At 49.0% G+C, this 26,282-nt stretch overlaps 1 protein-coding gene across 33 annotated transcripts in view; it reads left to right on the forward strand.

Moving 5' to 3' along the window:
• DTNB (dystrobrevin beta) overlaps positions 1-25,010 on the forward strand; it is a 239,834-nt gene extending 214,824 nt beyond the window's left edge. For 17 of the 33 annotated variants that reach the window (XM_053201135.1, XM_053201140.1, XM_053201149.1 and 14 more), the window contains 5 exons: positions 14,057-14,216; positions 15,053-15,142; positions 18,996-19,049; positions 22,523-22,557; positions 24,456-24,779. In XM_053201135.1, coding sequence (XP_053057110.1) covers positions 14,057-14,216; positions 15,053-15,142; positions 18,996-19,049; positions 22,523-22,527 — 309 coding nt within the window. In that variant the 3' untranslated portion in view covers positions 22,528-22,557; positions 24,456-24,779. Of the gene's footprint in view, positions 1-14,056; positions 14,217-15,052; positions 15,143-15,279; positions 16,054-18,995; positions 19,050-22,522; positions 22,558-22,958; positions 23,043-24,207; positions 24,340-24,455 lie in introns of those variants that run through there. The other 16 variants (XM_053201144.1, XM_027033350.2, XM_027033354.2 and 13 more) reach the window with 12 other exon arrangements.
• Positions 25,011-26,282: the final 1,272 nt, after the last annotated feature.

Consider the following 26,282-nt stretch of genomic DNA (forward strand, 5'->3'; position numbering starts at 1 on the left):
CTACTGGTGACCTGCCCTTCCTTCCACAGCAGCCTGCCACCTGGGAAAAGAAGATTCTGACTCACCTTCAGCCAGGTTTCTCATCCTCAGCACTGTGGAACTCTGGGCCACATAACTCTGGGGAGTCTGGGGGTGCTGATTTGTGCACTGTAGGGTGTTTAGCAGGACCCTTGACCTCTACCTGGTAAATTCTAGTGATAGCCCCCTCCCCAAGCCCTAGCAGGTGAAATTACCCCCAGCTGAGAAGCACTACCCTGAGCTCAGAGAACCTTGCTCTGCGATACAGCCTGAGCCGCCGAGGCAGTCTCAGAATCCCTGATTCTGAAGTTTACATGTGGACTGGGTGGTGAATGATTCCCAGGCACCTTCCCCGCAAATCAGTCCTCTGGCCATATTTCCTGTCAGCTCCCTGTCTGCACAATGTCTCAGGTTTCTGCTCATCCACGCACTTGTTAAGGTCCAGGCAAGTTTTTCTCCAAAAGCCTGCTTGTGTCTCCCTCCTTCCACTTCCTACCACCTTTCTTCATTCCAGCCTCCATCATCTGTCACCTGGTCTGTTGGAAGAACCTCCGCATAAGGGCTCCTTGTGCCCTATCTCTTCCTCCTCAGTCCCTCCTTCACGTTGCTCCAGAGCCAGAGTCCTAAATGCATGGCACTGGCCACGCCATTCTCTCCTCTGGAACCTTCCCCTAGCTCCCTGTGCCGCTGCCCCCAGCAGGGGTCAGTAGACAGTATGGGGCGCCTGGCTGACTCAGTGGGTAGAACATGTGGCTCTTGATCTTGGGGTCTTAAATTCAGGCCCCACACTGGGCATCAAGCCTACTTAAAATTAAAAACAAAAAAAAATTTTTAAAAAGGGTTAGACTGTAAATATTTTATGCTTTGTAAAAATCAGAGATATTATGTAGGTACTTATATAACCATTTAAAATGCAACCATTTCAAAATGTGAAAACCATTCTTAGCTCATGGACTGTAAAAAACAGGTGGTGAGCTGGATATGGCCATAGGCTGCCGTTTGCCATCTCCGGCCTAGTAAATAAACTAGGTGACTATTTATTTAAGGCTCGGATGATGGTAGGCCACACTGCTCTTTCCTACCACATGTCTATGTGCTCCCTATATGCTAGCCCCCCCACACTGCTCCTTACCCCCCGCAGGCAGCCTCCCCTCCCAGGCCAGCTGCCTGTGTTCATGCCCTTTCCTCACCTGGATTGCCCTTCCCGAGCCTTTTCTGCCTATTGAAATTATAGCCCTCAAGATACTCTCAGATGCCACCTCTTCTGTGAAACCTTACCCTGTTCCAGAAGCTCAGAGTTACATTCTCTCGATTCTGTGCTTTTCCTTTGTGCCTCCACTAAGGCATGGATTTCACTCTCCTTTGTATGCTAATTGCATACATGCCTAACAACCCCAGGGGACCGTGAGCCTGCTAACAGTGGACACTTTGCCCCTTTGTGACCCCCAGCACCTTTCAAAGTAGAATAATGGCAGGTGGTCCTCTATTGAGCTGGTGTGTGAAGCATTTTATGTTCATCCACACCAGCCTGTAAAGATATTATCTCCATTTTGCATATGAAGAAACTGAGATGCAGAGAGGTTAAGTAAGTTACCCAGGTGCATGCTGCTAATAAATGGTAAATCTGACATCCAAACTAGGTCTCCCTAACTGCAAAGCCTGGACTCTAACTGCTGCATTGTGCACAGCAGGGACTCAGCAAAGAATGGTGCTGTTGAATAAGGGTGCCATACGTCACCATATGAGTTTTGCATACCTATAAGTAGCCTTTAAATTTGACTCATTGGAGTTTAAAATATCCCTGATAGGTTCTGGCTTCTTGCCTGATCACCGATTGAGCTGTCTGAATAAGGACCATGCTCTCCTGGCAGTTTATTCTCTTTTTGTTTCTAATATGCAAGCTGAGTGTTTTGTATTCATTTTATAGGGATTTTCCCTTCAGTGAGGTCCCTGATCATTTCACCGAGAACTGGCTTTGAAATCCTACAATGAGAACTAAAGGAATACCATTCTCAAATAGAGTCGGACAGACTAGGAGAAACAAACAGAAAGAGGGTAATCTAGTCTTAGAATTTATGAGCTTCCCTATCTGAAAGTTTAAATTTCAACTTCTTTTGATCTTTGGGTTTATGGTGAGTTGTAGTAGGTTGTTCTTTGTCCCTGGAGCTTAGTATGCTTTCCTCCTCCTACTAAGAAAGATAGCTAGACAACTTGCCTCCCACCCCTCGAAGCCTTGAGGTAAGCTTTGTCTTCTGCAGTGTAATTGGACTTGAACAGGGACAGAATCTACCCACTGCCAGTACCGAGACCATAAACATCCAGCAGTCCCATGGGAGCTGTTTCCTGTCTTATAGCAACTTACCCCATGAGCCACCACAGTGAACAGTGAGTGACAGGCTGTGTGTAAGCCCTGAGTTTCCTGAAGTGATGTGGGAACAAACGGGTGCCAGCCCTCTGCAGAGGGACTGCTGGCACACTTTTTGGTGGCCCCATCCTATCCTTCCAACAGACCTACACAGTACGTAAATGTACGTTCATGGTATCTGTGGTGGAAAGAAAAGAGAGACATCGTAAAACTCGTCAGCTCTTCTCTCTGGTGTTTAGACGCAAAGTTTACCTTGAAAAGCTACACAGCACTTAAGTCACACAGCACCTTTGCTCAGATAGGAAGGTCTCCTGGCGTGCTCTTTCGCTGTTTCTAATTCACCCCGGAGGGAATCACAGCCTGTTTCTTTGCTCACTGCCATGCGCTTGTCTCTCTCGTCTCCTCCACCTCGTTCTCTGCTGTCTGCTTGCTCCCATCCCTGGTGCTAACTGCTAGCGGTCTCAACTGTTGTCCTGTTAGGCATGCAGGATGGGCAGCGCGGCCTCCTGTCTCTCTCCTTTCAGCTGCACATTTGATGTGATGGCTGCACTTTCCGAGCAGAGCCACCCAACACCAGATCGATACAGTATGTGGGGTTTGTTTTACCTTTTCTTGAAGGGAGAAAAATCTGCCCCAAGTCCATTCTTTAGGGGCGCCTGTGTGGCTCGGTCGGTTGAGCATCCAACTCTTGATTTCGACTCAGGTCATGACGTCCGGGTCATGAGATTGAGCCCGGAATCAGGTTCCAAGCTGAGCACAGGGCCTGCTTGGGATTCTCTCTCTCTCTCTCTCTCTCTCTCTCTCAAAGTAAATAAATCGACATTAAAAAAAAAAAGTCCATTCTTTATACATCCCATTCCTCTATACAGTCATGGTTGCCTTATCTAAATTTCAGACTTGCAGCTCCTTTCTCCCAGGGTTGATTTTTGTGGATTTTGTTGTTGTTGCTGTTTTTCTGAGAGGGCCTCTGAAAATCAGTAGCAAAGAGGCCAGTTTGTTTAATTTAAATACACTGCAGCAAAATGAAGGTAATTGTCCACAAAGGCCATCTGCTCCCTGGCAGGTATCCACGAGTCAGAGAGACAGATGGAGGCTAAAACGCCTCCTTCTGGTACCATGATAACAGCTTAGCTCAGAGTTTCAGGTGGGTCTGTGTTTGTGCAGAGGATACAGTTATCAGGGCTCCATAGAGGGCAGTAACTCAAAATCAGGCTTTTTGCCACAAGCCGCTCCAGGCTCGATTACCTAACTGTAGCATGTACCAAGGAGATAGGAAAAAATTCATACCTGTCCCATGAAGAAAAAGAAGGGGAGGAAACAGTATTTCTCGAGCCCCTCCTGTTGCCAAGCACCATGCCGAGGATGCCTGAACACAGCTGAGTGTGGTGCAAATCACCCTTCTGCTAAGGACAGTGCCTTTCTCCCTTTGGGGCCGGCTCTCTCTGCCACAGCCTGTGAGCTCCTGTCTCTGCTCACAGTGTCCTCAGGTCACCTTCTCTGGCATACTGTGTACCTGCTTTGGCTCCAATATTAGATTTGTGTCATAGACAAGAGACTAAGTCATAATCACTGTACTCTCCTTTCGGGTCTCGACTGAAACATGGGTTCCTCCAGGCCTCAGCAACACCGTGCTATGCTTTGGTTTTCTCCTAGCCATTTGAGGCCGTTAGAAGACCCGGGTACCAGTCGTAGCCTTCCTACTGATTTATTTGGAACCTTGTGGCCGCTCTAGGCCTCAGTCTCTTCAAATATAAAATGAACGTTGGACTAAAAGAGAGGCTATTTTCTTGGGGTCATGAACATTCTGAAATTGTAAGCATAATCTCTGAGTCCTTTTCTTAGAATGTGATACCCAGTTTTCTCAGGTTTTTAGACTCTTTTGCTAATTTAGAAGAAGTGAAGAGCCAACAGACCAGAGAGCTTCTCAGAATGTATTTTTTGAGCTCTGTATTTCTAGCAGAATTGTTTCTAACTACAAGGGACCTCTGTATTCAGAGAACCTGAGTGACAGGGCATGTATTGTGTTCAGTCATTGGTGACTGGCCCGTGCTGCATTCAAGCCTTTGTTATAGGTCGTATTACAGCAAGATCCCACTGTCCTTGCATCAGGAAACCTTCGAACACCAAGTAGCGTATTGCAGACCTTCCCTAGCTTCCCCAGGCTAACTGCCCCTGTCCTGGCAGCTCAAACCCAGAGGCGCAAGATGGTTTTACACCCACATCGGAGAGTTTATCCCCATCCCCTGGAGCCGCCTGACTAGTTCCCCCACCTTTCCTGATTTCTGTGTGATTCTCAGGTTCCCCCTAACTTCAAGGTTCCAACTGCGATGCTGCCCCCAGCCTGCTCCCGTGACCATTTATTCTAGATTGGTTTGCAGTGACTGGAGTGCTTGGCAGTCTCTGTGGGGAAGTCCTGCTTGCCTGAATGTAAAGCCCATCTGCGCTTCTGAGACATGGTGAAATTTCACAACGCAGTGCCCCAGGCAGATTGTAGTGTATCTGTCTGGCCCAGACCTGTCGAGAGGGCAGAGGGTGAACAATCCTTACCCGGGATCGTAGGTAACTGACAGCACGCCCAGAGTGCTGCGCTGCACTGCAAACAGGGTCTCAAACTCTGTGTGCTCTGCGCACTCCAGCTTGTGGACGTGTAACTAGAAGGGGCTTATTGAAATTCTGTGCGTCTTGAGCTAGAATCATCCTTGTTGCAGTCACCTGCTCCCTGCACCTCCATAGAGGCTCTGTGTGCATGAATCTAAACGGACAGCATCTCTGGTACTCACCGTACTGGTGAGAAGGGTATGTTCGGGGGCGCCTGGGTGGCTCAGTCGGTTAAGCGTCCGACTTCATCTCAGGTCATGATCTCACAGTTCGTGAGTTCGAGCCCCACGTCGGGCTCTGTGCTGACAGCTCGGAGCCTGGAGCCTGCTTCGGATTCTGTGTCTCCCTCTCTCTGACCCTCCCCTGCTCATGCTCTGTCTCTCTCTGCCTCAAAAATAAATAAAACATTAAAAAAAAAATTAAAAAAAAAAAAAAGAAAGGTATGTTCGGTATAGAACATGCCATTATCTGACCCTGAGATGGCTGCCGGGAACCCTCAGAAGACCCTTCACCGACAGCCTCTTTGTGACTGGAGCAAAGCCGTGATTACTTGACATCACTGAGATGACGTGACTTGGCCAAAGGCATAGAAACATAGAATTTTAAATCAGAAAAATACTTCAGAGATCATCTGCTTGATGCCACTCAGTTTACAAATGAGAAGACTGAGCCCCAGAAAAATTAAAAAGCAGGTGCTGTATGGTCAAAAGAAAACCCCAGGTCTCCCGACTTGCAGGCCATGCCCTTCCCACCGAATCACACCTCCTCTTTGTGTGTCTACCCCAGAGTGGTGGAGAGAGCTAGGATTCCATCTCAGAGCCTGCAACTTCCCCATCCTCTTCTGAGTCTTTGAATTGGCAGCAAAGAATCGTCTCTAAGGCCTGTGATTATTGACAAAGCAAAGAGGTTGGGACTTCGGCATCAGGACAGGCTCATTTACTCAGGGACTTAGACACATTCTCTGATCGGGTAAAATGTTTTTTGATTATATATCCTTGCATCTATTCTCATTCACAGTACTCTTTCCCTGAGTCTCTGGGCTTGATCTCTCATGTTCCACAACCTTCCCTCCCATTCCTTCTCCATCAAATGTCCTTCAGATGGGACTGACCCAATAATGTATCAAGAAGAAAATCAACCTGAGAATATGAGTTACCTGTTGCTGTATCACAACTTACCCCAAAACCTAGTGGCTTTGTGGAATAAATATTTATTACTTCACAGCTTCTATGGGCCTGGAGTCCAGATGCTGGTCCTCACAAGCTGAGGGTCAGGGTCTCTCACAAGGGCTACAGGCATCTCAAGGCTCAACTACTCACATGTTGTTGGCAGGATTCTTCATGGGCTGCCGGACTGAGGGCCTCAGTTCAAGCCAGCTGGTGGCTGGAAGCCACCTCAGTTCCTTGTCACGTGAGCCTCTCCACAGGGTGGCTCACAAGATCGCAGCTGGCTTCATTAGACTGAACAAACAAGAGAGAGAAAGAGTGTATGGGCAAGACCTAAGTCACAGTCTTTTATAACCTGATCTCAGAAGTGACATCCCATTCTCCTGACTCAGTAGCAGCAGTCACTATGCCCAGACCACATTCAAGGAGAGGGGATTACACAGGAGTGTGACAGCAGGGAGCAAGGTCATTGGGAGCCTTCGCAGAGGTCTGCCCACCAACCACATTTACTCATCTAGTTAAGTATGTCACACAAAGCTTTATTGATGACTGATAGATTTAGTGCTCCCTGGAGATTACTGCCTGCTCTGGCTCCATTCCCACTTTCCATTACTGAAGAAAAAGGGTCAGAAACTTGATATACCTCATTGTCATTTAACAAACATTTATTAAGCATTTACATGTGCTAAGCACAATGGTAAGGAAGATAAAATTTGAGAGGTGAGGTTAATGCTGTCAGAGTTCTGGGGAGCATGTTAGGAATCTGACCCTAGAGGAGGTGACCATGAAGCAAATGCCCCGAGGGGCAGCAGGAGCTAGTCTGACCACACTGAGGGTGGAGAGCTTCTGACCAGAGGACGACAGGCAGAGAGGCCTGCAGGCAGGGGAGAGCAAGCCTTTCTGTAGATGCAGCACCTGTCGCCCGTCCTGCTTCTTTATGTCTAAACCACCCAGTGGCAGCCATGGGCATGCCTGCACCCATGTGTACCTCCTCCAAGACCAACCCCAGTCTCTAGGCCTTCCTGAAGCCGTGGCCTCGGGCCTGACTTCAAGTATGTGTGTATCAATTGGCTGTGGTTTGTGCCTCTCCCGGGGCAGTTGGGATTTACTGACCTACCGGGATGCCAAACTGGTGTTGCTCTGCTGGAGCCTGAATTCACACAGGGCTCTTGATGGTTCCATCCCAGCATTGTTGTAATCCAACGTGACCCTAAAGCCAAGGGCTGGTGCTTGAGATTCACTGGGGAGAATCATGCCTTCCCAGCAGTCTTCATTTTTCTCTTTCTACTGCTCTGAACAAAGACAACTTCTGAAGGCTGTTTTTTATCTTCCTCGGAAGGCATGTCCTGGGCACTGATCCCAGGAAGAGGGCTTGATTATTTCCAAGCCGATGGTGGGCAATAGGTTTCATTTTCTGATCCTAGAGTTTTAGCCACATGTGGCTGGCCACCTTGTGCATCCCTTTTGCCTCATCCCCCATCATCATTTTCCTATTGAAATGCTTTCAGAGGTTCGGTTTCATGTTCTTAAAAAGCAACCTAGTTGCTCATCTTGGGTTTTGCGACTCTGACATTCAGTCCTCAGGCAGCGGTGCCTGGCCCAGATCACACTGAGGGAGATTTAGGGAATACTTGTGTGCTTAATGCTGGGTCAGCCCTCTGCGGGGACGACAGACAACTGTCACACAGTGAAGTGCATTTGAATTTCACAAGCCACATAGATACGCAAAAAAGAAATCTTTAGCTGAATGGACTTCATCCCTCTTGAGTGCTTGCTGTCTGAGCTGGACACAGTCTGGGCATCTCCAGGCAAACTCTGAAGCCAGTCATCCCAGATTCTGGCACCGAGATGGGTGCTGTGCCCTGGGGACTATGCTGAGTGCTGTGGCATCAGGGGAGGGGTGTCCGCGGCTCCAACTCCATGTGTGGTGAGGCAGCCCGGTCCTTTGCTTGTGGCCAAGCCTGGTTCTTCTAGGCAGCACTCCTCACTCCCCGGCCGAGGCAGCCGAATTCATAGGCTCCCCCGGCAGCCAGGGTGCACACGTGATCTCTGTTAGGCTCTAACTCTTCCGTGACTGAGAGACCACTTCAGGCTCGTTGCCTGTGCAGCTGGGAAACCATCGGCTACAGGGGTGCATGGGATCCTTTCTTGACGCTGTCCGAGCAACCCGGGCATCGATCTTCCACCCATGCCCCTCAGCTCTTGGAAACCCAAGAGAGGTTGGGGCTTGGCCTGGGTCCACCGCATCTGCGATCTCCTGCATCCCACCCTGTGCTGGCTCATAGGACTTCCCTGCAAGGGACACACCACTGCATCAGACTTTCCTGCTTTTCTGCACATTCTCTTACCTCTCTCCCAGCTTCATTATCTCACTTGGATTGGGGCTGGAACTGCTGGATCTGGCTGTTCATAAGCACTTTCCAAACCAGAGTTAATTGTATACTTTATTATTTGTCCCCTCCCCCCCCCAAATGGCCAAAAGTCGGGGATGATGGTAATTATAGGGTAAAAGACAGAGGTGATTCCCCAGGATACAGTGATTAATATGTGATAATGATTTATATTAATACAATGATTAATGTGTTATGCAACCAAAATGGGATTCCTGAGATGTTTATAAACTAGTTGGGAAGAAAAAATATATACCCTGAAAAAAAAAAATAAATGATAATACATGTTTCATGTACGCTGACAAAAATAAAATATTTCACAAGATAGAACATGTTTAATTGTCAGAGGAAAATTATTATAAAAGTTAAACAGCAAAAAATAGCAAAAAGAGATTTCATAGTATTTCCTTGAAGGGATAAACCACATTCTGTTAATCTATTCACCAGTCAATGAGCTTTTGGCTATTTCCTCTTTTGGCCTACCAGACCATAGCTACTGAGTATTTGTGTCTGAGTTTTGGGTGGACATATGTTTGCGTTTCTCTTGGACACATAAACAGCAGTCAGATTGCAGGGTTATATGGTAAGTTTATGTTTACCATTTTAAGAAACTGCTTACCTGTTTTCCAGAGTAGTGTACCATTTTATGGTCCCATCAGCAACATACAAGCGTTTCGGTTTTGTCATGTCCTTGTTCGTCTTTTTGATTGTAGCTCTTTCAGTAGGTAAGTTGTATCTCATTGTAATTTCAGTTCTCATTTCCCTATTGATTACTCATGTTGAGCGTTTTTCGTGTGATTGTTGCCCATTTGTACATCTTCTTCAGTAGAATGTCTGTTCAAGTCTTTCCCTGTTCTGTAATTGGGTTGTTTGTTTTCTTATTATTCAGCTGTAAGAGTTCTTTCTATGTTCTGGACACAAGTTTCTTTTTTATTTTTTTAGTTTATTCTTGGTGTTTTTTTCCATTTCTGCTTTATTGATATACAAACTTGTAAGATTTTTTTTTTAATGTTTATTTTTGAGAGAGAGAGAGAGAGAGTGAGCACAGGGGAGGGGCAGAGATAGAGGGAGACATGGAATCCAAAGCAAGCTCCAGGCTCTGAGCTGTCAGCACAGAACCCGACGTGGGGCTTGAACCCATGAACTGTGAGATCATGACCTGAGCCAAAGTCAGACACCCAACTGACTGAGCCACCTAGGCGCTCTGTCGTTTTCATTTTCTTTTAATTTTTTGAAGAACCTCTACTCTGTTTTCTCCAGTGACTGTACCGATTTACATTCCCACCAGTAGTACACAGGGGTTCCCTTTTTTCCATGTCTTCACCAGTACTTATTTCTTACCTTTTGATAATCATCCTAACAAGTGTGAAGTGATGCCTCATTGTGGTTTTGATTTGCATTTCCCTGGCTACCTTTTCATATACATATTGGCCATTTGTATGTCTTCTTTGGAAAAATATTTGGTTCCTCAGTCCATTTTTTAAAATTATTTTTCTAAACAAAATGTTCATTTATTTTGAGAGAGAGAAAGAGTGAGAGAACTTGAGTGTGAGCAGGGGAGGGGCAGCAAGAGTGGGAGAGAAAGAATCCCAAGCAGACTCCTCACTGTCGCCACAGAGCCCGACACAGTCTCGATCCCACCAACTGTGAGATCATGACCTGAGCCGAAATCGAGAACTGGACACTTAACCACCTAAAGCCCCCAGGCACCCCTGCCTTAGTCCATTTTTTAATTAGATTGGGTTTTTAGTTTTGTTTTGTTTTGTTGCTGTTGGGTTGAATGAATTCATTATATATTTTGGATATTAACTCCTTATCATATATATGATTGTAAATATTTTGTCCCATTTAGTAAGTTGCCTCTTCATTTTGTTTTGTTTTGTTGTTTTTTAAATTTTTAAACATTTATTTATTATTGAGAGACAGAGCACGAGTGGGGGAGGGGCAGAGAGGGAAACACAGAATCTAAAGCAGGCTCCAGGCTCTGAGCTGTCAGCACAGAGCCCGACGCGGGGCTTGAACTCACAAACCGCAAGATCATGATCTGAGCCAAAGTCGGACGCTTAACCAACTGAGCCACCCAGGTGCCCTGACCTCTTCGTTTTGATGATCGTTTCCTTGCTGTACAGAACCTTTTTACTTTTGATGTGGTTCCACTTGTTTATTTTTGCTTTTGTTGCCTTTGCTTTTGGTGTCATATTCAAAAAAATCATTGCAAAGACCCACAAGTTCTTTATCAGATATAATTTGCAAATATGTTTTCCCAGTCTGTGACTTATCTTTTTTATTTTTTCTAGTGGTGTCCTTTTTATAATATTTTTATTGAGATAAAATTCACATACCAAACAGTTCACCATTTTAAAGTCTATAATGCAGTGGTTTTTAATATATTCACAGAATTGTGCAACCATCACCACAATTGACTTTAGAACAATTCATCACCCACTGAAAGGACCCCACATCCATTAGCACTCACTCCTCATTCCTCCCAAGTCCCCAGCCCCAGGCAGCCACCAATCTACTCTCTGTCCCTATGGGTTTGCCTGTTGTGGACATTTCATATAAATGCAATCAAACAATATTCTGTCTTTTGTAACTGGCTTATTTCAGTTAGCATAACATCTTCAGGGTTTGTCCACGTTGTAACATGTATCAGTACTTATTCCTTTACTTGCCGAATCATATTCCATTGACCCTTGAACAGTGGTGGGGGCCTTAGGGGTACTGACCTCCTGCACAGTTAAATATCTGTGTATAACTTTTGACTCCCCCCAAACTTAACTACCAACAGCCTACTGTTGATCCATATGTTACCCATGACATAATCAGTTAACACATATTTTGTATGTTATATGTATATGTATTCTTACAAAAAAAGTTAGAGAAAAGAAAATGTCATGAAGAAAATCATAAAGAAAATACATTTATAATGCTGTGCTGTATTTATCAAAAAAAATTGGGGTGCCTGGGTGGCTCAGTTGGTTAACATCCAAACTGTTGATATCAGCTCAGGTTGTGATCTCATGGCTGTTGAGATCGAGCCCCACGTCAGGCTCTGCGCTGAGCGTGGAGCCTACTTGGGATTCTCTCTGTCCCTCTCTCTTTCTCTCTGCTCCACACCCACTCAACATGTACTCTCTCTCTCAAAATTAAATATGGTTTTTTAAAAATCCACATACAAGTGGAGCCGTGCAGATTAAACCCATATTGTTCAAGGGTCGGCTGCATTCCACATTTTATTTAAATCATTCATCCGTTGATAGACCCTTGGATTGTTCCCACTTTTCAGCTCTTATGTATAATGCTGCCATGAATACTTGTGTACAGATTTTTGTGCAGACCTGTGCTTTCATTCCTCTCAGGTATATACACGAGACGTGGAATTGCTGGGTCGCGTGGCACTCAGTGTTTAATCTTTTGAGGAACTGTCAGGCTCTTCTCTAAAGCAGCAGGAATGCACCATCTTCCGTTCTTGCCAGCAGCGTGCAAAGGTTCCAACTAAGCTGCATCCTTGTTAACACTTGTTCTTGTCCACCTTGTTGATTGTAGCCATCCTAATGGATGTGAAGTGGTGTTTCATTGTGGTTTTGATCTGCATCTCCCTAATGGTTTATAATGTTGAGCATCTTTTCAGGTGCTTATTGGACATTTGTATGTCTTCTTTGGAGAAGCATCTATTCAGGCCCTTCGCCCATTTTTAAATTAGGTTACTTGTCCTTTTGTTATTGAGTGTAAGTTTTCTTTCTGATTCTAGATAGAAGCCCCTGATCTGATAGATGATTTGTAAAAATCTTCTCCCATTCTGTGAAGTGTCTTATTACCTTCTTAAAGGTGTCCTTTGAAAAAAGTTTTTAATTTTCATGAAATCCAATTTATCATTTTATTTTGTAGTTTATGTTTTAGGTGTCATATCTAAAAAGTCATTGCTTAACCTTTTTTTCTAAAAGTCTCCTGGGTTTCATGACCCATTTTGAATTAGTTTTGATATACAATGTGAGGTAAGGGTCTAAGTTCCTATCATTTGTGTCATGGAAAGATCTCAGAAAGTATGCTAAGTGATAAAAGCAAATTGCAAAATGATATGCACAGTATGATACCATTGATGCAAAATTTTAAAGTATGAAATAGCATACATTATTCATAGTTATATAGGTACACATAGGAAAAAGAATTCACCCCAAAATCTTTGACGATTGTTGCCTCTGAAGGGATGAGAGGAGAGACTGGGACTGGACACTAATAGGTCTTCAGACTTCTCTGCGGCGTTTCTAAGTTGAAATGAATTTGACGAACTATGAACAGTTTGCAATGTGGGTGTTTATCATGTTATGCTTTTTAGCTTTCTGTATATTTTAAATTTCTCAAATTAAAATACACACACATACGCTCACACAAACCAAAGGGTTAGAGAACAGACTGTTTCTTTGTGGCGCCACTCGCACGCCGGCCGAAGCGCTGAGGTGAGGCTTTGTGCTCGGAGCCCGTCAGCGTGTTTGGGGCAGATTCTGTCGTGTGGGTGTTTCTGAGCTAGATCCCCAAAAGATAAATCTCTTCATTTGAACTCATTTGCCCACTTTGGCTTCTATTTTCCCAGTTTTGCTTCCACAGAAAACCTGCCCCGTGTCACACCCAGTGTCCCTTGTTCTGAAGAGCAGCATCGGGGCCCAAATCTCAGTGAGCTTCCTTTAACTAGAATTTTTAAATGTGATCCCCTTGCTCCAAGCTTCCTCCGAAACTGTACCGGAGCCTTCACAGGGAAAGTTCGGCTTCCACCAGGTGTGCGTCTGTCCTCACCTGTCCCCATGGAATGGCCCCGACAGCCTCACTGTGTGCTTTGGGCAAGTGCGGCGACCCGGCCCCTGGGAAGCAGCCTGCAGCGGAGCTCGGACACGCGCTCAGGAGCGTGATCCCCTCGGGCTGGGACTTCAGAGGTGCCGGGTGCCCGCCATTGCCCTGGGAGTGGAAGGGCCTCTTCCGGAATCTCCGTGAGCTGTGTTGGCCTGACACAAAGCTCTTCCGCTTCCCTTTGTGTTTTTCTACCATAAAATGGGCACAAGAACATACACCCTTTCTATTCATTCACAAGTTATTGTGAGGGTCAAGTGAGGTCATGTCCGTAAATGTGTTTGCAAACAAAAAAGAAAGATGTCTGTGTATCATTTTCCAACTGTGTGGCCCCAGCCCGTCTCAGATCCTGGACCCAGCCACTCTGCTCAGGCTGTCTGCCTGCGAGGACCCCTCTCCACGCTAGCCTCTGCTTTTTCTCCCACTTTTAGTCCAGTCTAATGGGATTCTCTCTCCTTCTCCCGCCCCCACCTTCCTTCCTTTTTTCCTTTTCTTCCTCTCTGCAGTCCTGGAGGCAGCCTGACTCCTTCCTTTCAAATGTGATCACGCAGTGCACTGGCCCACTGAACTGAGCTCTTTCGGCTGGCTTAGACTGACTGACTAGAAGGACTTTCTCCTTCCTCAAAGAGGTAAGATACCTGAGGTAACACGTTTCATCTCTCTGATTCTCCCAGGCTCAGGCCACAGGATCACCACATACATCCCCCACTCACGGAGGCGGCCGCCCGATGCCCATGCCTGTCCGCTCAACGTCTGCTGGCTCCACCCCCACCCACTGTCCGCAAGACCCACTGAGCGGAGTCGGGGGAGACATGCAGGAGGCCTTTGCACAAGGTGAGATTTGGGAGCAGAGCTCACTGGAGAGCTAGAGAGAGGGGTTTGGAAATGTGAATGAGATTCCTACTTAGATTTTTCCAGTTTCTTTTGTGGGCTTAGCTTTAAACGATCAGATTTTCATATACAGTATAAATAAGTCAAGTGCTGGTCCCTTCTCATTTAGATGGGCTGGTCTCCCAGCGGGAGGTCTACAGGCTTCGTAAGTTTGTGAAGAGCAGGCCTCCGGGGCTTCTGTGCTTTTTTTTTCCCCCCGGGTTACGGGAAGTGCCTTGTCCTTTAGGCTTTGCCTCCTCTGGAGGAATTGGGTGGTATCATTCCTGGAGTCATGCTTTGCCTGGAAACTCTTTAGAGCAACTAAGAGAAGGAAGAGTGGAGCTCTAAACAGGGCCTTGCTGAAGGCACACTCAGCACAGGATCACTACAACTGTCTGAGGGGCTAGCGACCAGCCGTGTCATATAGTTGGGGGAAGACGCCGTGGCTAAGGAAGTCCTGTCAGGGAGACAAAGTACTGCCTGGTGGAGCTGGCGGAGAGTAAAGTCCTACATCAGGCCAACGAGCCTGGAATCCGACTCTCATTCTGGAATCCAACTCCCTTGATCGTGGCTGAGAAGCGTGCCGCTGACGGGTTCCTACTCCTCAGGTGGAAAAGAAGAGGGAGGAGAAGGAGGACTTAGGTGCCTCGTGCCCCTGATGTGCCCGGGAGCGGGTGGAGATGCCCCATCTCCCCTAGGTGCCCTGCACCGCGTCTAGGGCCTGGCAGACCGAGGCATGCGCTCGGCTCTTTCTCCACGCCCGCCCACCTGCCATCGCCGTCTGCTCTGACTGTCCTCAGGTACGAGGCGAAACCTCCGCAGTGACCTGCTGGTGGCCGCTGATTCCATCACCAACACCATGTCATCCCTGGTGAAGGAGCTCCACTCAGGTGAAGCCCAGAGCTCCTGCCCGGCCTCACGCGCCCCTTTCCATCCCCACGCCCTCCTCACGTCCTCACCACGTGGTAAAACATCATCACATAGCACACGCCACCTCAGTTCACCACTCAGCCTTTTTGCCTTCTAGGAACACACTGGACGTCTTGGCCCAGGGAGCCTCTCTGCCACACGTGATCACACAGAGACGCTGACACGTTATGTTTCTCTCAAGAATGCTCCTTGCAGGACAGACCCAATCCAGACTTTAAAGAAGTTCAGAGCCCCACGCACACACAGTTAGCCCCTTCCCTGCTTCATTCGTCCTCCACCAGCTCTCTGTCCACAGCCTCTCTCCCCCCAGGGCTGCGCGACCGCCTCGTTCTGAGGCTTTCCTGGAAGACTGGAACTGAATCAGCCACAAAAGCTTCTGGACTTTCTCCCAGTTGCCTTTCTGCTCTCTCCTATTTGATTTGGTTTTGAAACCCTATTCTCTCCTTTTGTCCACGACTAGGCTCTGATCTCATGTGACGTTTGTGACCTGAGTCTGTTGCTCCTTCGCTCCTCTGTCCAGTCTTCCCTGTGGCTCCTTCCTCAGTCTCTCCATCACTTAGCTATTTCACTGATTTTCCAGACACCCTTACCTCATTGTTCCTCTTACATAAAACCCATGAAAGAGAAATAATAAAAGGCCATTCCCCTATCGTCATATTTTCAAGACTCCCCATGACTCTCTTCATTTTATAACTGCCAGGTATTTACTAATCGGTGTAGAGTAATCAGATTCCCATGTTCCGTATTAAACACATAGGTTCCCTTCCTGAGCACTACATATGGCCCTCCTTTGTTCTTTTCACCTAATATAATGCTTTTGAATATGTTGAAGTCGCTTAACAAGGTTATTAAATAAAAATATAAAGCAGTGTTTCCATGGACTGTTCAAACACATCCACTGAAATCATCAGTCCAGGCTCTTAGGGAAGGGAAGCCTTGGGTATTTCTTCAGACCTTTGAAGGAGAAAGCATACACCTTTAGTGTTGTCATGGGTCTGGCCCATGGCTTCACTCTCAAATCTGCCTGATTCCACTTAGAAGAGAGTAAGCGTATGGCCTAGGTTGGTTTTTTCAATGCAATTAAGATGCCAGTTCTCCCGTGGAGGGGGTGTGAAGGTGACAGAGTCTCCATTCTGGTCCCATTCCTCAATCCTCAGAAGCACTGCCCCCTCTTTATTGTATGATAAACACACATAAATACAAGAGGTGACTGCCTTTGACATGACTTCACGGGTGATTAGAGAGTCCCTTCCCTAATAGAACTTCCCACAGATGCCAGAAATCCCACTTTTTGAAAGAATTTCAGGCCATGGACGTTAATCACACCGTGCCTTGTGACTACTTACTAGGGTTAGGGCAAAATCAGTGGCTCATGAGCTCATCACACTAGATGAGAGGTAACCGGACACCATTAAACACACGGCACACAGAGACCAAACAGCTTCACAAAACTAACAGGTCACAGGGATACCCAGCAATCTCTTATGGTAGGAAAGGGTGGTTTTAACAAAATGAATGTGATGTATTTGGAAGGCGCCTTAGAGAACATGTCATCTAGTCCCCTTCAGAAATGCAGTGAGTGATTATCAGAAGAGTGATTTGCTTGAAGGGGTGAAGCTGGTCCTAGAACTTAGGTCTGAAGAACCTGAAGCCAGGGCTCTTTCCACCACAGAGCCCTTCCGTCCACACGGGACAAGATGTCAGATTCACAGCCCCACGAGGGCCCCTTTCACTGACTCTGTTCCCTCCCAAGCCCTGAAGTCCACAGGTAGATGTGGACTAAGTCCACACATGACAGCACCTTTCCAAAATTCAGAAACAGATTCCCTTTACGTGCGAGCTGCCAGTTTCTCAGTGAATGGAAGAGGCTGGCCCAACACCCACACACGTTTACTGTCACCACCAAGGGTTTTGTTAGGATGAGGTGAGATGTTCAGATTGTCTCTACGTATTTTCCATACCATGTGAGCATACTGTTTATAGATGTAGCTTGTCCTCCTCATCTTTTTCAAAATACTTTCACAAATAGTAGAATCTAAAGGTTGGAAAACATCTTAGAAGTCATCTAATCCAGGTTGCTGCCCAATGTAAAAGTCCTGTTTGAATATTTCCAGTGAGCTCATTCATGACCAGCTCTCATCATGAGGAAGGTCTTTCTTATCAGGGAGCCAAAATTTGCCTCTCTGTAAGCAGTTTATCCTCATTCCACCCTCTGAAGCCACCCAGAGTAAGTTCAGTCCTTCCTACTCCTATTAATTTGGCCTTTCAAGTGTTTGACGACAGGTAACATGGCTGTCCCTACGCCTTCTCTTTAGGTGGCTGTTCGATGTTCCTTCAGCCATTCCTTTTTTGAGAGAGAGAGAGAGAGAGAGAGAGAGAGAGTGAGTGCAAGCAGGGGAGGGGCAGAGAGAGGGAAAGAGAGAATACCAGGCAGGCTCTGCGCTGTCAGCACAGAGCCCGACAAGGAGCTCGATCTCACAAAACATGACCTCATATGACTTGAGCTGAAATGGAGAGACTGAAACGTAACAGACCGAGCCACCCAAGGCGCCCCTCCTTCAGCCATTCTTAACGTAACGTGGTTTTCACTTCACCATTTTGCTTGCCAACACTGGGATATGGTCGAGAGTTTCAAGGCCCCAATTCAAAATGAGCTCCCAGAGCTGAGCACACTCCTCCCTATCACGGGGGATGTGCTCCCTGCAGAGCCCAGCTCGCTGCTGGCTCTGTTGCTGGCTTCCCTGCTGACTGCGCTGGGGGTGACACCTCTTCTCCATGCCTGCTTTCGCTCAGGGAGGCTCCAGGGAAAGCAACCTTTGAGGACATTAGCTTTTAACACACAGCCACTTTGCTGTTCAGTCATTTTAAGTTTGTTATCAGCCGAAACTTCTAGTTTGGGGTGGTTTTTATCTTTTAAAAAAAATTTTTAAGTTTATTTATTTATTTATTTATTTAGAGAGAGACAGACAGTGTGAGTGGCAGAGGGGAAGGGAGAAAGGGAGAGAGAGAATCCCAAGCAGACACCATACTGTTTGCACAGAGCCTGACGTGGAGCTCGAACTCACCAAACTGGGAGAGCATGACCTGAGCAGAAACCAGGAGTCCGACCGAGCAACCCAGGCGCCCCCTTTTGGTGGTTTTTTTCTTTTTTCTATTAAAAAAAAAATTTTTTTTTAATGTTTTATTTTATTTTTGAGAGAGAGGCAGACAGAGCACAAGCGGGGGAGGGGTAGAGAAAGAGGGAGGCAGAATCTGAAGCAGGCTTCAGGGTCCGAGCTGTCAGCACAGAGCCCAGCACAGGGCTTAAACTCATGAACGAGAGATCATGACCTGAGCCAAAGTTGGAAGCTTAACCGACTGAGCCGCCCAGGCACCCCTGGTTGTTTTTTCTTAACAGAAGCCAGTGTTAATCTAGGTATTCTCCCACCATGAACTTTTATGGTTGCTTTCTTGAACCTGAATGCAAGGTATTAGATGTATCCCCAGTGGGTGTCGTCACCTTAGGGAAAGCGGGCATGGAGAAGAGGCAGCCACCCCCGACCTGGTCACCAGGGAAGCCAGCAACTGAACCAGCAGCAAGGTGAGTGACCTCAGCTGTGCTGCCCCTAAGGGCGTAGGGCTTATGGGTAAACAGTGCTAGGGTATGCACCACGCAGGGCGTGTACTAGGTGAGCGTCAGCACCCGTGCAGGCCTGGGACCGTGAGCCTTTAGCTAGGGCTTCGTCCCAAGCCTTCTGAGTTACCACCTTCACCTTCCCTCTATGCTTGTGCTGTGCTGAAGGGTCACTGGCCTCCTTGGACTTGTTTTCACAGCAGAGGAAGGTGCAGAGGAAGAAGAAAAGAAGATGCAAAGTGGGAAAGAAAGAGGTAAAGGCAGCTCACAGGACCCCTAGTTTGAGTGGGAGGCAGAGCTGGACAGCCCCTGAGGGAAACTCCCCTCCCTTTTGTTTCTGCTTTCCTTCCTGCTGCCCCTTCCCCCAAAGCTTTCCAACCCCCACAGTTCCTTCTGCCTACTTTTCCCAACCGACCATCAAGGTTTGCCCTGGAGGTGGCGGTGTCAGGCGATCAAGAAAAGCCTCCTGATTTCCAGATACTGTGATAGATGGTTCGGATATAGGAAGTAGATACCAGCAGAGCACAGAACATGACCCTTTGCCTCCAGGAGTTTATAATCTAGTCAGAAAGGCAAGACAGAGATATGCAGAATAAATAGATAAAATGAAGTAGCAGGAAAAGTTAATCATCAAACTTTGAGTGTGTGATTATAAATACAAGAAACATTTCTGAAAAGGAAGCGATTCTTGTGGGCAAAATAGCCAAGTGGTTTTCTGGCCTTGATGGAAGAATTAAAAGCAATAAAGAAAGGTATCAGCAAAGGACAGTAATGCCTTCCTCGTTTTCTTGTATAGAAAACTTGCTTAATAACTTGTTATGAACAAGGAGCTGTGCTAAATGATGTCCACGTATTATCTCATTTGACACTTAACAACCCTGTGAGACACATAACAGTGTCCCTATTTTACCACTGAGAAAATAGGCTCTCAGAAGTATAGATCACGTAGCTGTAAAGCAGCAGAGATTCAGTGTGAACTGGGTCCTTCTGACCCCACTACACACACTTAATCTTCATGTGTCTGTGCCATGCTGAACAAAAAACATTTGGGAGTTATATGAGCTCTTATTTCGGTCCTATATTAATATGTCTATTTCTGGATTCCTCCAAAACATGAGCTCCACAAGGTAGAGATTTCGGTCTGTTTTGTTCAGGATGTATCCCCAGTGCCCAGAAGAGTGCCTGGCACATAGTGAGGTGTCAGTAAATTCTCACATACAAGGAAGTAAGCCAGGTGATGTACTAGAGAGTGCTTCGTCAGGGACAAAGCGGGAGCGGCCGCGAGGAGGCTGGGCTCTGAAGGTGTGCCCACTCTCTCTACCCCTGCTGAATGCTCTGCACTGAGCACACCCTTCCTGTTTGATTTCACAGGATTTGAGACAGGGCTCAGAGCGGTTCAATAACCTGCACAGATCATAGCTGGCAGAGCCGGGAATCAGCGCCCATGCAGCTGGTAGACGAGGCAAAGTGAGAAAAGTCGTAAGGAAGGGTGGGAAGAAGTGGAGTGGGAGCTGCAGGCAAAGAAGGTGGGAAGGTAAGGGGGGGGGGGGTGCCTGGGGGTAGGGTCTGCCGTGCTGCTTGCCACAGGGGCTCGCGGGGCAGGAGAGGCAGGCCTTCAGAGTTTGCCACCAGACTCTGAGACTGTCCAGGATCCTGGGAGGAGTGGAGAAGCAGAGTCCAGGTGCCACAGTCCTCTAGGGAGTCAGTGAGGCCTGCGAGGCAGTGGACGGCAACTGTGCGGGATTGAGGACCACAGCACATTTGGCATGGCCGCCCAAATGTCAGAAGTCGAGGTCAGCTGTATTTGAGACATCTAGCAGTGCCACAGGGAATGGTAGAGAAGACCCTTTCCTTGCCGAGAGCAGACCAGGGGGAAGGCAGAAGGGTTGTTGTGCAAGAGACGAAGCGGGGAGGAGATGCACAGAGATAAGTTCACACTCCGTAAACACGTGCTCCAGTCACACGCGTGCGCACGCATGCACGCGCGGGCACACACACACGCACACATACACACACACAACTCATCCAGATCCTAGCGTTCATGTGGAATGTTCTTGGCTGAAGACGTAACATCTGCTGCTTTGGCCTCTCTTCCCGTTGACCCTCCCTTCCCAGTAGCTTTTCCCATGGCTTCTCCTCAGCCTCCCTGCATTGTGTGCAGCACACGGAGGGTGGCCCTGACCACTTGGGCCTTGCCATGACCATGGACTGCAGCCTTGGTCTTGGTTCAGGGCTGGGTGTGGGCTGCATCTCACATGTGGACAGGCATAGTTCCCCTTGCCTGGTGCCCCCTGGTCTCAGGGGCCTCTGTCTGCACCTGTGTTCTCTGCCAGCATCTCTCCTCTCTGCCCCTCTTGCTCTTAGTGTCTCCCCATCTCTCTTCCAGTGCACACACCAACGTTTCTGTCTGTCCCCGTGAGACCTTGTGGGAACACCTGAGTTTCCGTTGCTGTGGCTTTAGGTGCCATCCCAAGGAAAAGAGTGTTAAGAGCCAGGGTGAGACTTGAGTAGGGTTTTAAACAAATGTTTGACTCTTGGCATTGTACATACAGGTCTCAGGATATGTCTTCTTAGCTGAACTGTGGCAGGTATGTGGGTGGAGGTACAAGCCAGGTATTTTTACAGATGGACCTTCCGATGGTCTGCCGTGGTCTAGACATGAGATTTTACTATAGACCAACATGGCGGTAACCGCGGTCACCGAGGTGTTGGAGAAGAGTGACTGTCAACCATAGAGAGAGAGGAGATGTGCTTCTTTGGGGTTGAAGTGATGCTGACCTAACATAAACACAATTTGGTCAGCACCCCACCGGGCAGGCATAGTCTGCTCAGTGCAAAAACCCTAAGAGTCAAATGGGCACTTTTGAAGAATTCGTGACCAAAGCAGACTTCACCAGCACGTTCGCCCCTATCTCAGCCCCCTCACTGCCTTACCCTGGATCTCTGGCTGGCTGCATTCTGGGGAATGCTTCTGCTCCCCTGGGGTGCCGCACTGACTTCGCATCCCCTCACTGCTCGCCTGGGGTGTTCAGAGTCCTTGTCGCCAGGACTACACAGATGAAACAGACTGACACGGTACTTCAGAGCCCGAAATTCATCTCGGCCACTCCAGGGCCTCATGTTATGCTCCTTTGTCCTTCAGAACTGCCTCTCCCAGAACCTGCCACCCATGGTGTTGGGAGCTGTAAATCCAGTTTGCTCGCTCAGAGTACGCTGGTGTATGTCCGGTAGGCTGACAGCAGCGGCCCTCTGTGAATTCTCAGGCTTTTGTGGGTGCAGTTGGTGTTCAAGATTTCAGGGGGAGCAGGAGTGATTGAGCATCCCCAAGCAGACACGCCTGCAGGCAGGAAACACCGCCAGTATCGAAATTTAATTCCTTCTCACCTTGGTCACTTTCAGAACCAGATGGGCTGCGCCCCCTGATATAACTGCTCCCTAGATTTAGGGTGGCTTCATTTCCATTTTAGTAGTAGTATTTTCCCTCTCCCGAGAGACACTTGTTTCTCCATGGTTGTTCTGCATCCGTTGCAGGTGCTGGTTGTAGGTAGCATGACTCTCCTGGCCCTTTTCATACTTGGTTGGGAAAAGCCAGCATAGGGGGCAGAAAGGGGAGAGTGAAGTCCAGAAGCCCGTGGGTGCGTGGGCCGGTAGTCCCCGGGGAGAAGATGCAGGCTGGTGAGACACCCCAGGTGTGACTCCGTGTGTTGTTTGTGTCCGTGCTGCACAGGTTAGCAGAGGAGCCGGGACAGAGAGGAAGCGCGGGTGAGTACAGTGTTCTCTGCCCTCCCCACGGCCCCTTTCCCTTTGTACCCACGGTCTTCCTTTCCCTCCTCCCTTTCCTTGGTCTCACTTTCCAAGCCAGCCACCCTGAAGGGGAGAGATTCCAGTTAAAGTTTTTCTTAAAGAGCCCAGTTCACCTTTTCGCTTTGCCCCGGCCCCGCTATCATACCTTCTTGGCCCCTCTTCCGGGCTCTGGCCCATCTTGCTCTACGCTGGGTCTGGCCTGGGCCTCGGGCATCGGTTGGTATCACTGGTGTCTGGATGCAGCCGACAGACCCAAGAGCTGCCAGCCGACACGGGCTCTGGGAGCCAGTGGCCAAGGCCGTCCCGGCCACCTCTGCCACCTTGCTGGTTGCCCACAACCACCATCATTTCTCTCCCAGGGTCTGTGCCGGCGCCCCGGGTTCCGACACCCAGAGCTCTGATCTGCCTTGGAACCTGGCCACAGACACGTATTTCCGTCCTCCAGGGTCACATCCACTCCAATAGAGCCAACCAAGCCATTTCCTGTGGTGCCTGCCAACCCTCACCCCCTCGTCCTAAAAAATTAATGAAAATACAGATTTCCCTCTGGGACAGTGCTCACTGCTTTAGGAGGTAGTCTTTCACGTCTTTCCATCTGAGGACCTCGACTCTTCTCCCAGTTCCAAGACAGTGAGGCTCCGGGGCCTGCTTGCTAGAAAGAAGGGATGAAAATAATTGGACAACCAGTCTGTTCAGAACAGTTCTTTGGAAGATAGATGTCTTTGGTTTGGCCGCGAGATGTCTCTTTATTTGTCAATCTTTCTTTCCCTCCCCTCCCCCACTTCTTGTGTTTAAAAGTTAGGCCGTCTTCCTCAGTTACAGATCTTCCAGGCAGAAAAGCCAGGGCTGCAGCCCCATGGTCCCAAAAAAGGAACGCCTCCAGGCCTTTTCCTGCCGGCCCCACCCCCCACGTGCACCCAGCCCTTGAGGGGCTCTGTTCTGCCAGCGCTGCGGGACCTGCCGTCTGGGAGCCTGCACTGACTCAGGGATTGTGCAAGCCTCTATGGGAAGCACCCAAGCTGCAGAAGTTCTCCCGCTGCCCTGGAAATCTCAGGGCCTCCAGGGCTTGGGCAGGGTTTTACCTAAATTCACTGCACATTCAGGCAAGGCCCTTCCCAACAGCAGGCCTAGGCCGCTGCAGCCAACGAGGGAGTCAGGAGCTGACTTGCCCCTCAGGAGCTTGCCAGAGCCCCCCTCCCCGGGGGCACAGAGGAACTGGGGGATAAGGATAGGCATGCCAGAGCCATCTGGCCCCCCCTCTTCCCGCAGAGGAGGGAATGAAGAAGGCCCACGGCCTGGGAGCTTGGTGCCAGAACTGGAAGCGGAGCTGGGTCTCCGGACGCTATCCTCAGACCTCAGATCGGGAGTTAGGAGAAACTCATCAGGAGTAGAGAGTCAAATGAAAAGCATAAAAACTCAGGTGGCTCAGTTTCACAGACCCTTAAGTTCTGCCCTCTTCCGGCCTGAATCTAAGGCTGTCGTCCCTGCCACCCAGTGTTTGTAAGCACCTCTCCAAGCTCAGTGCCCTTCTCCTCAGTCACAATCCTTCTTCCCAAAAAAGCACCACATTCCAAACCTCGCACTGTAAACCCCGTTCTTTCTTCCCAGAAACGTTTCCTGACCCTGTGACCCCAGCAGCAACTCCCAAAAAACTCTAGGTACCCCCCACAAAAGAGAAAGCCCCTTTCCCTAAAAAGGAGCACGAGTATTATCGACTCTTTGCATCTTCTGAGTTGAAAGGTAAGCATCCCGACGGCCCCATCCCAGGACATTGCCTTGCCCCAGCAGATGTTAGCAGCATTTGCTTGGAGACCCTCTGCAGCACCCGTGAGTAACAGCGTGTCTGTCCTGCACAGGCACAGGGGACATGCAGCAAGCTGGCGTTGACATGAGGAAGGCGAGATCTTCCCCCAGAGGCGCATTCCTGTCCATCTTTCGGCTGCACACCTGGACCAGGCTTGCAGGCTGCCAGACGTCACTACCTGGCAGGAAGAGGGGAGCCCAAGCCGGTGGGAAATGGGAGGGACTGCCTGATGCCGCTGCCGCCGGTGGGCCTCCCCCTTGCACAGTCCTGCATGAACTAGCATCTTCCTCACTCCCCTCGGGCCACGGTCTCATCTCTGCAACAGGAATTTACCGGGAGGTTGAAAAGAGAAAAGAAACAGCACGAATCTCCTGTGTGTGTGACCTGATGGAGTTCTTGCTGGCGTCTTGCCGGCACATCGCGTGCTCCCTGGGGTGGGGGCACAACTTTCCTCACCACCTTTGACCTTTAAAAACCAACAGGTTTTCTTCCCTGTGTCGTGCAAAGACAGCTTCAGGCTTTACTGAGTTTTACAGATATTCACACCCTGGCCACAGTGCTAAAAATAGCCTCCTTCCTTTCTCTCATACTGGTTAGCTAGGCTTCCGCCCCGGTTGGTGCCGCTCGCTGCTCAGCAGCCTAGGCGGCAAGGGGGAGCAGAGAGCAGCCCGGGAGAGGATTCTTTGCAGCAAAGCCCGCCGCCGGCCGGCCAGGGAGCGCTGACCGGTGACCACCAGAGGGAGCACTGACCCCCGGACGCTGTGCTCCCGCCACCTCCCCCTTCTCAGGGTTCCATTCTGCTCTGGCACACATGATAATCAATCCCAATTCCCGGTGATTTTCATTTATTTTTTTTCTGCTCCCTGGGCTCCAGGATGTTATTTTTAGTAGTGGAACGGCTATAAATATTTATAAAGGGCAGCGACTGGAATGAAGTGAGAGGCCCCACAGCTGGCTCTCTCATCCCCCCAACACACACGCCCCTGCGGACCCCTGCCCGCTGCCTGCGGAGCCAGTGGGCTCAGCCCGTAGCCACCCACGGAGGGAGTCACGTGGAAACCTCGTGAGGGCGCAGCCAGGGTGAAACGGGTGGGGTTGACTCTCCATCCTTCCCTCTCACTGTCCCTGCTTCCTCATTACTCCCACCCAGGAAGGAGGTCAAGGCTTATTCCGGGAGTGCTGTGCGCTGCTAGGCCCAGGGCCTCCATGTCATGAATACTACGTATGAGGGGCAGGTGCAGCCTGGATCGCTCCAGCTGTGTGAGAGCAGAGAGGAAATGGGAGCCTGCGGAGAGGCCCCACGCCCGTGGAGGGCTGGCCTTCCACAGCAGCTTCCGAGCGCTGCCTTGGCCCAGCCGTGACCAGCAGTGAGCCGAGGCCCCGGAGAGCCAACAGGGATTCTGGTAAAACAAAAGCACTGGTGAAAAGGTTCTCCCACACGCTCAGGAAACAGGGATCCAGCCTTGCCTGGAGGGCCAGATGGGGCAAGAATGAAAGTAACCATATGGAAAGTTCTGAGGGACACTCCGTGCCAACCAGTGGTGAGATTAGGTATGGGATGGGGGGCGGGGGTGGGGGGGGCGGCAGGGCTACAACAAGGTCTCAGGGATGACTGTGTGCTCCCCCCACAATCCTGACTTCCCACACTTTGGACCCTGCCCCTGAGGACAGAGCAGGACCCCACTTCCCGATTCCTCACATGAACTGTTTGCTTCTTCCAGAGCAGAAGGAGCCAGAGAACAGATTAAAAGCACCAGTGGCTCCAAAACAGCCAAGGGCTAAGGTGCGCGTGGTGTATGGCAGTGTCCTCTGGGCCCCCTGTGTGTCCCTCCACACCTGGGAGGTTGCCCGAGCCCACAAGGCCCCCAGCCACTGCTCG

The sequence above is a fragment of the Acinonyx jubatus genome, chromosome A3, assembly GCF_027475565.1.
Source record: "Acinonyx jubatus isolate Ajub_Pintada_27869175 chromosome A3, VMU_Ajub_asm_v1.0, whole genome shotgun sequence".
Classification (NCBI taxonomy): domain Eukaryota; kingdom Metazoa; phylum Chordata; class Mammalia; order Carnivora; family Felidae; genus Acinonyx; species Acinonyx jubatus.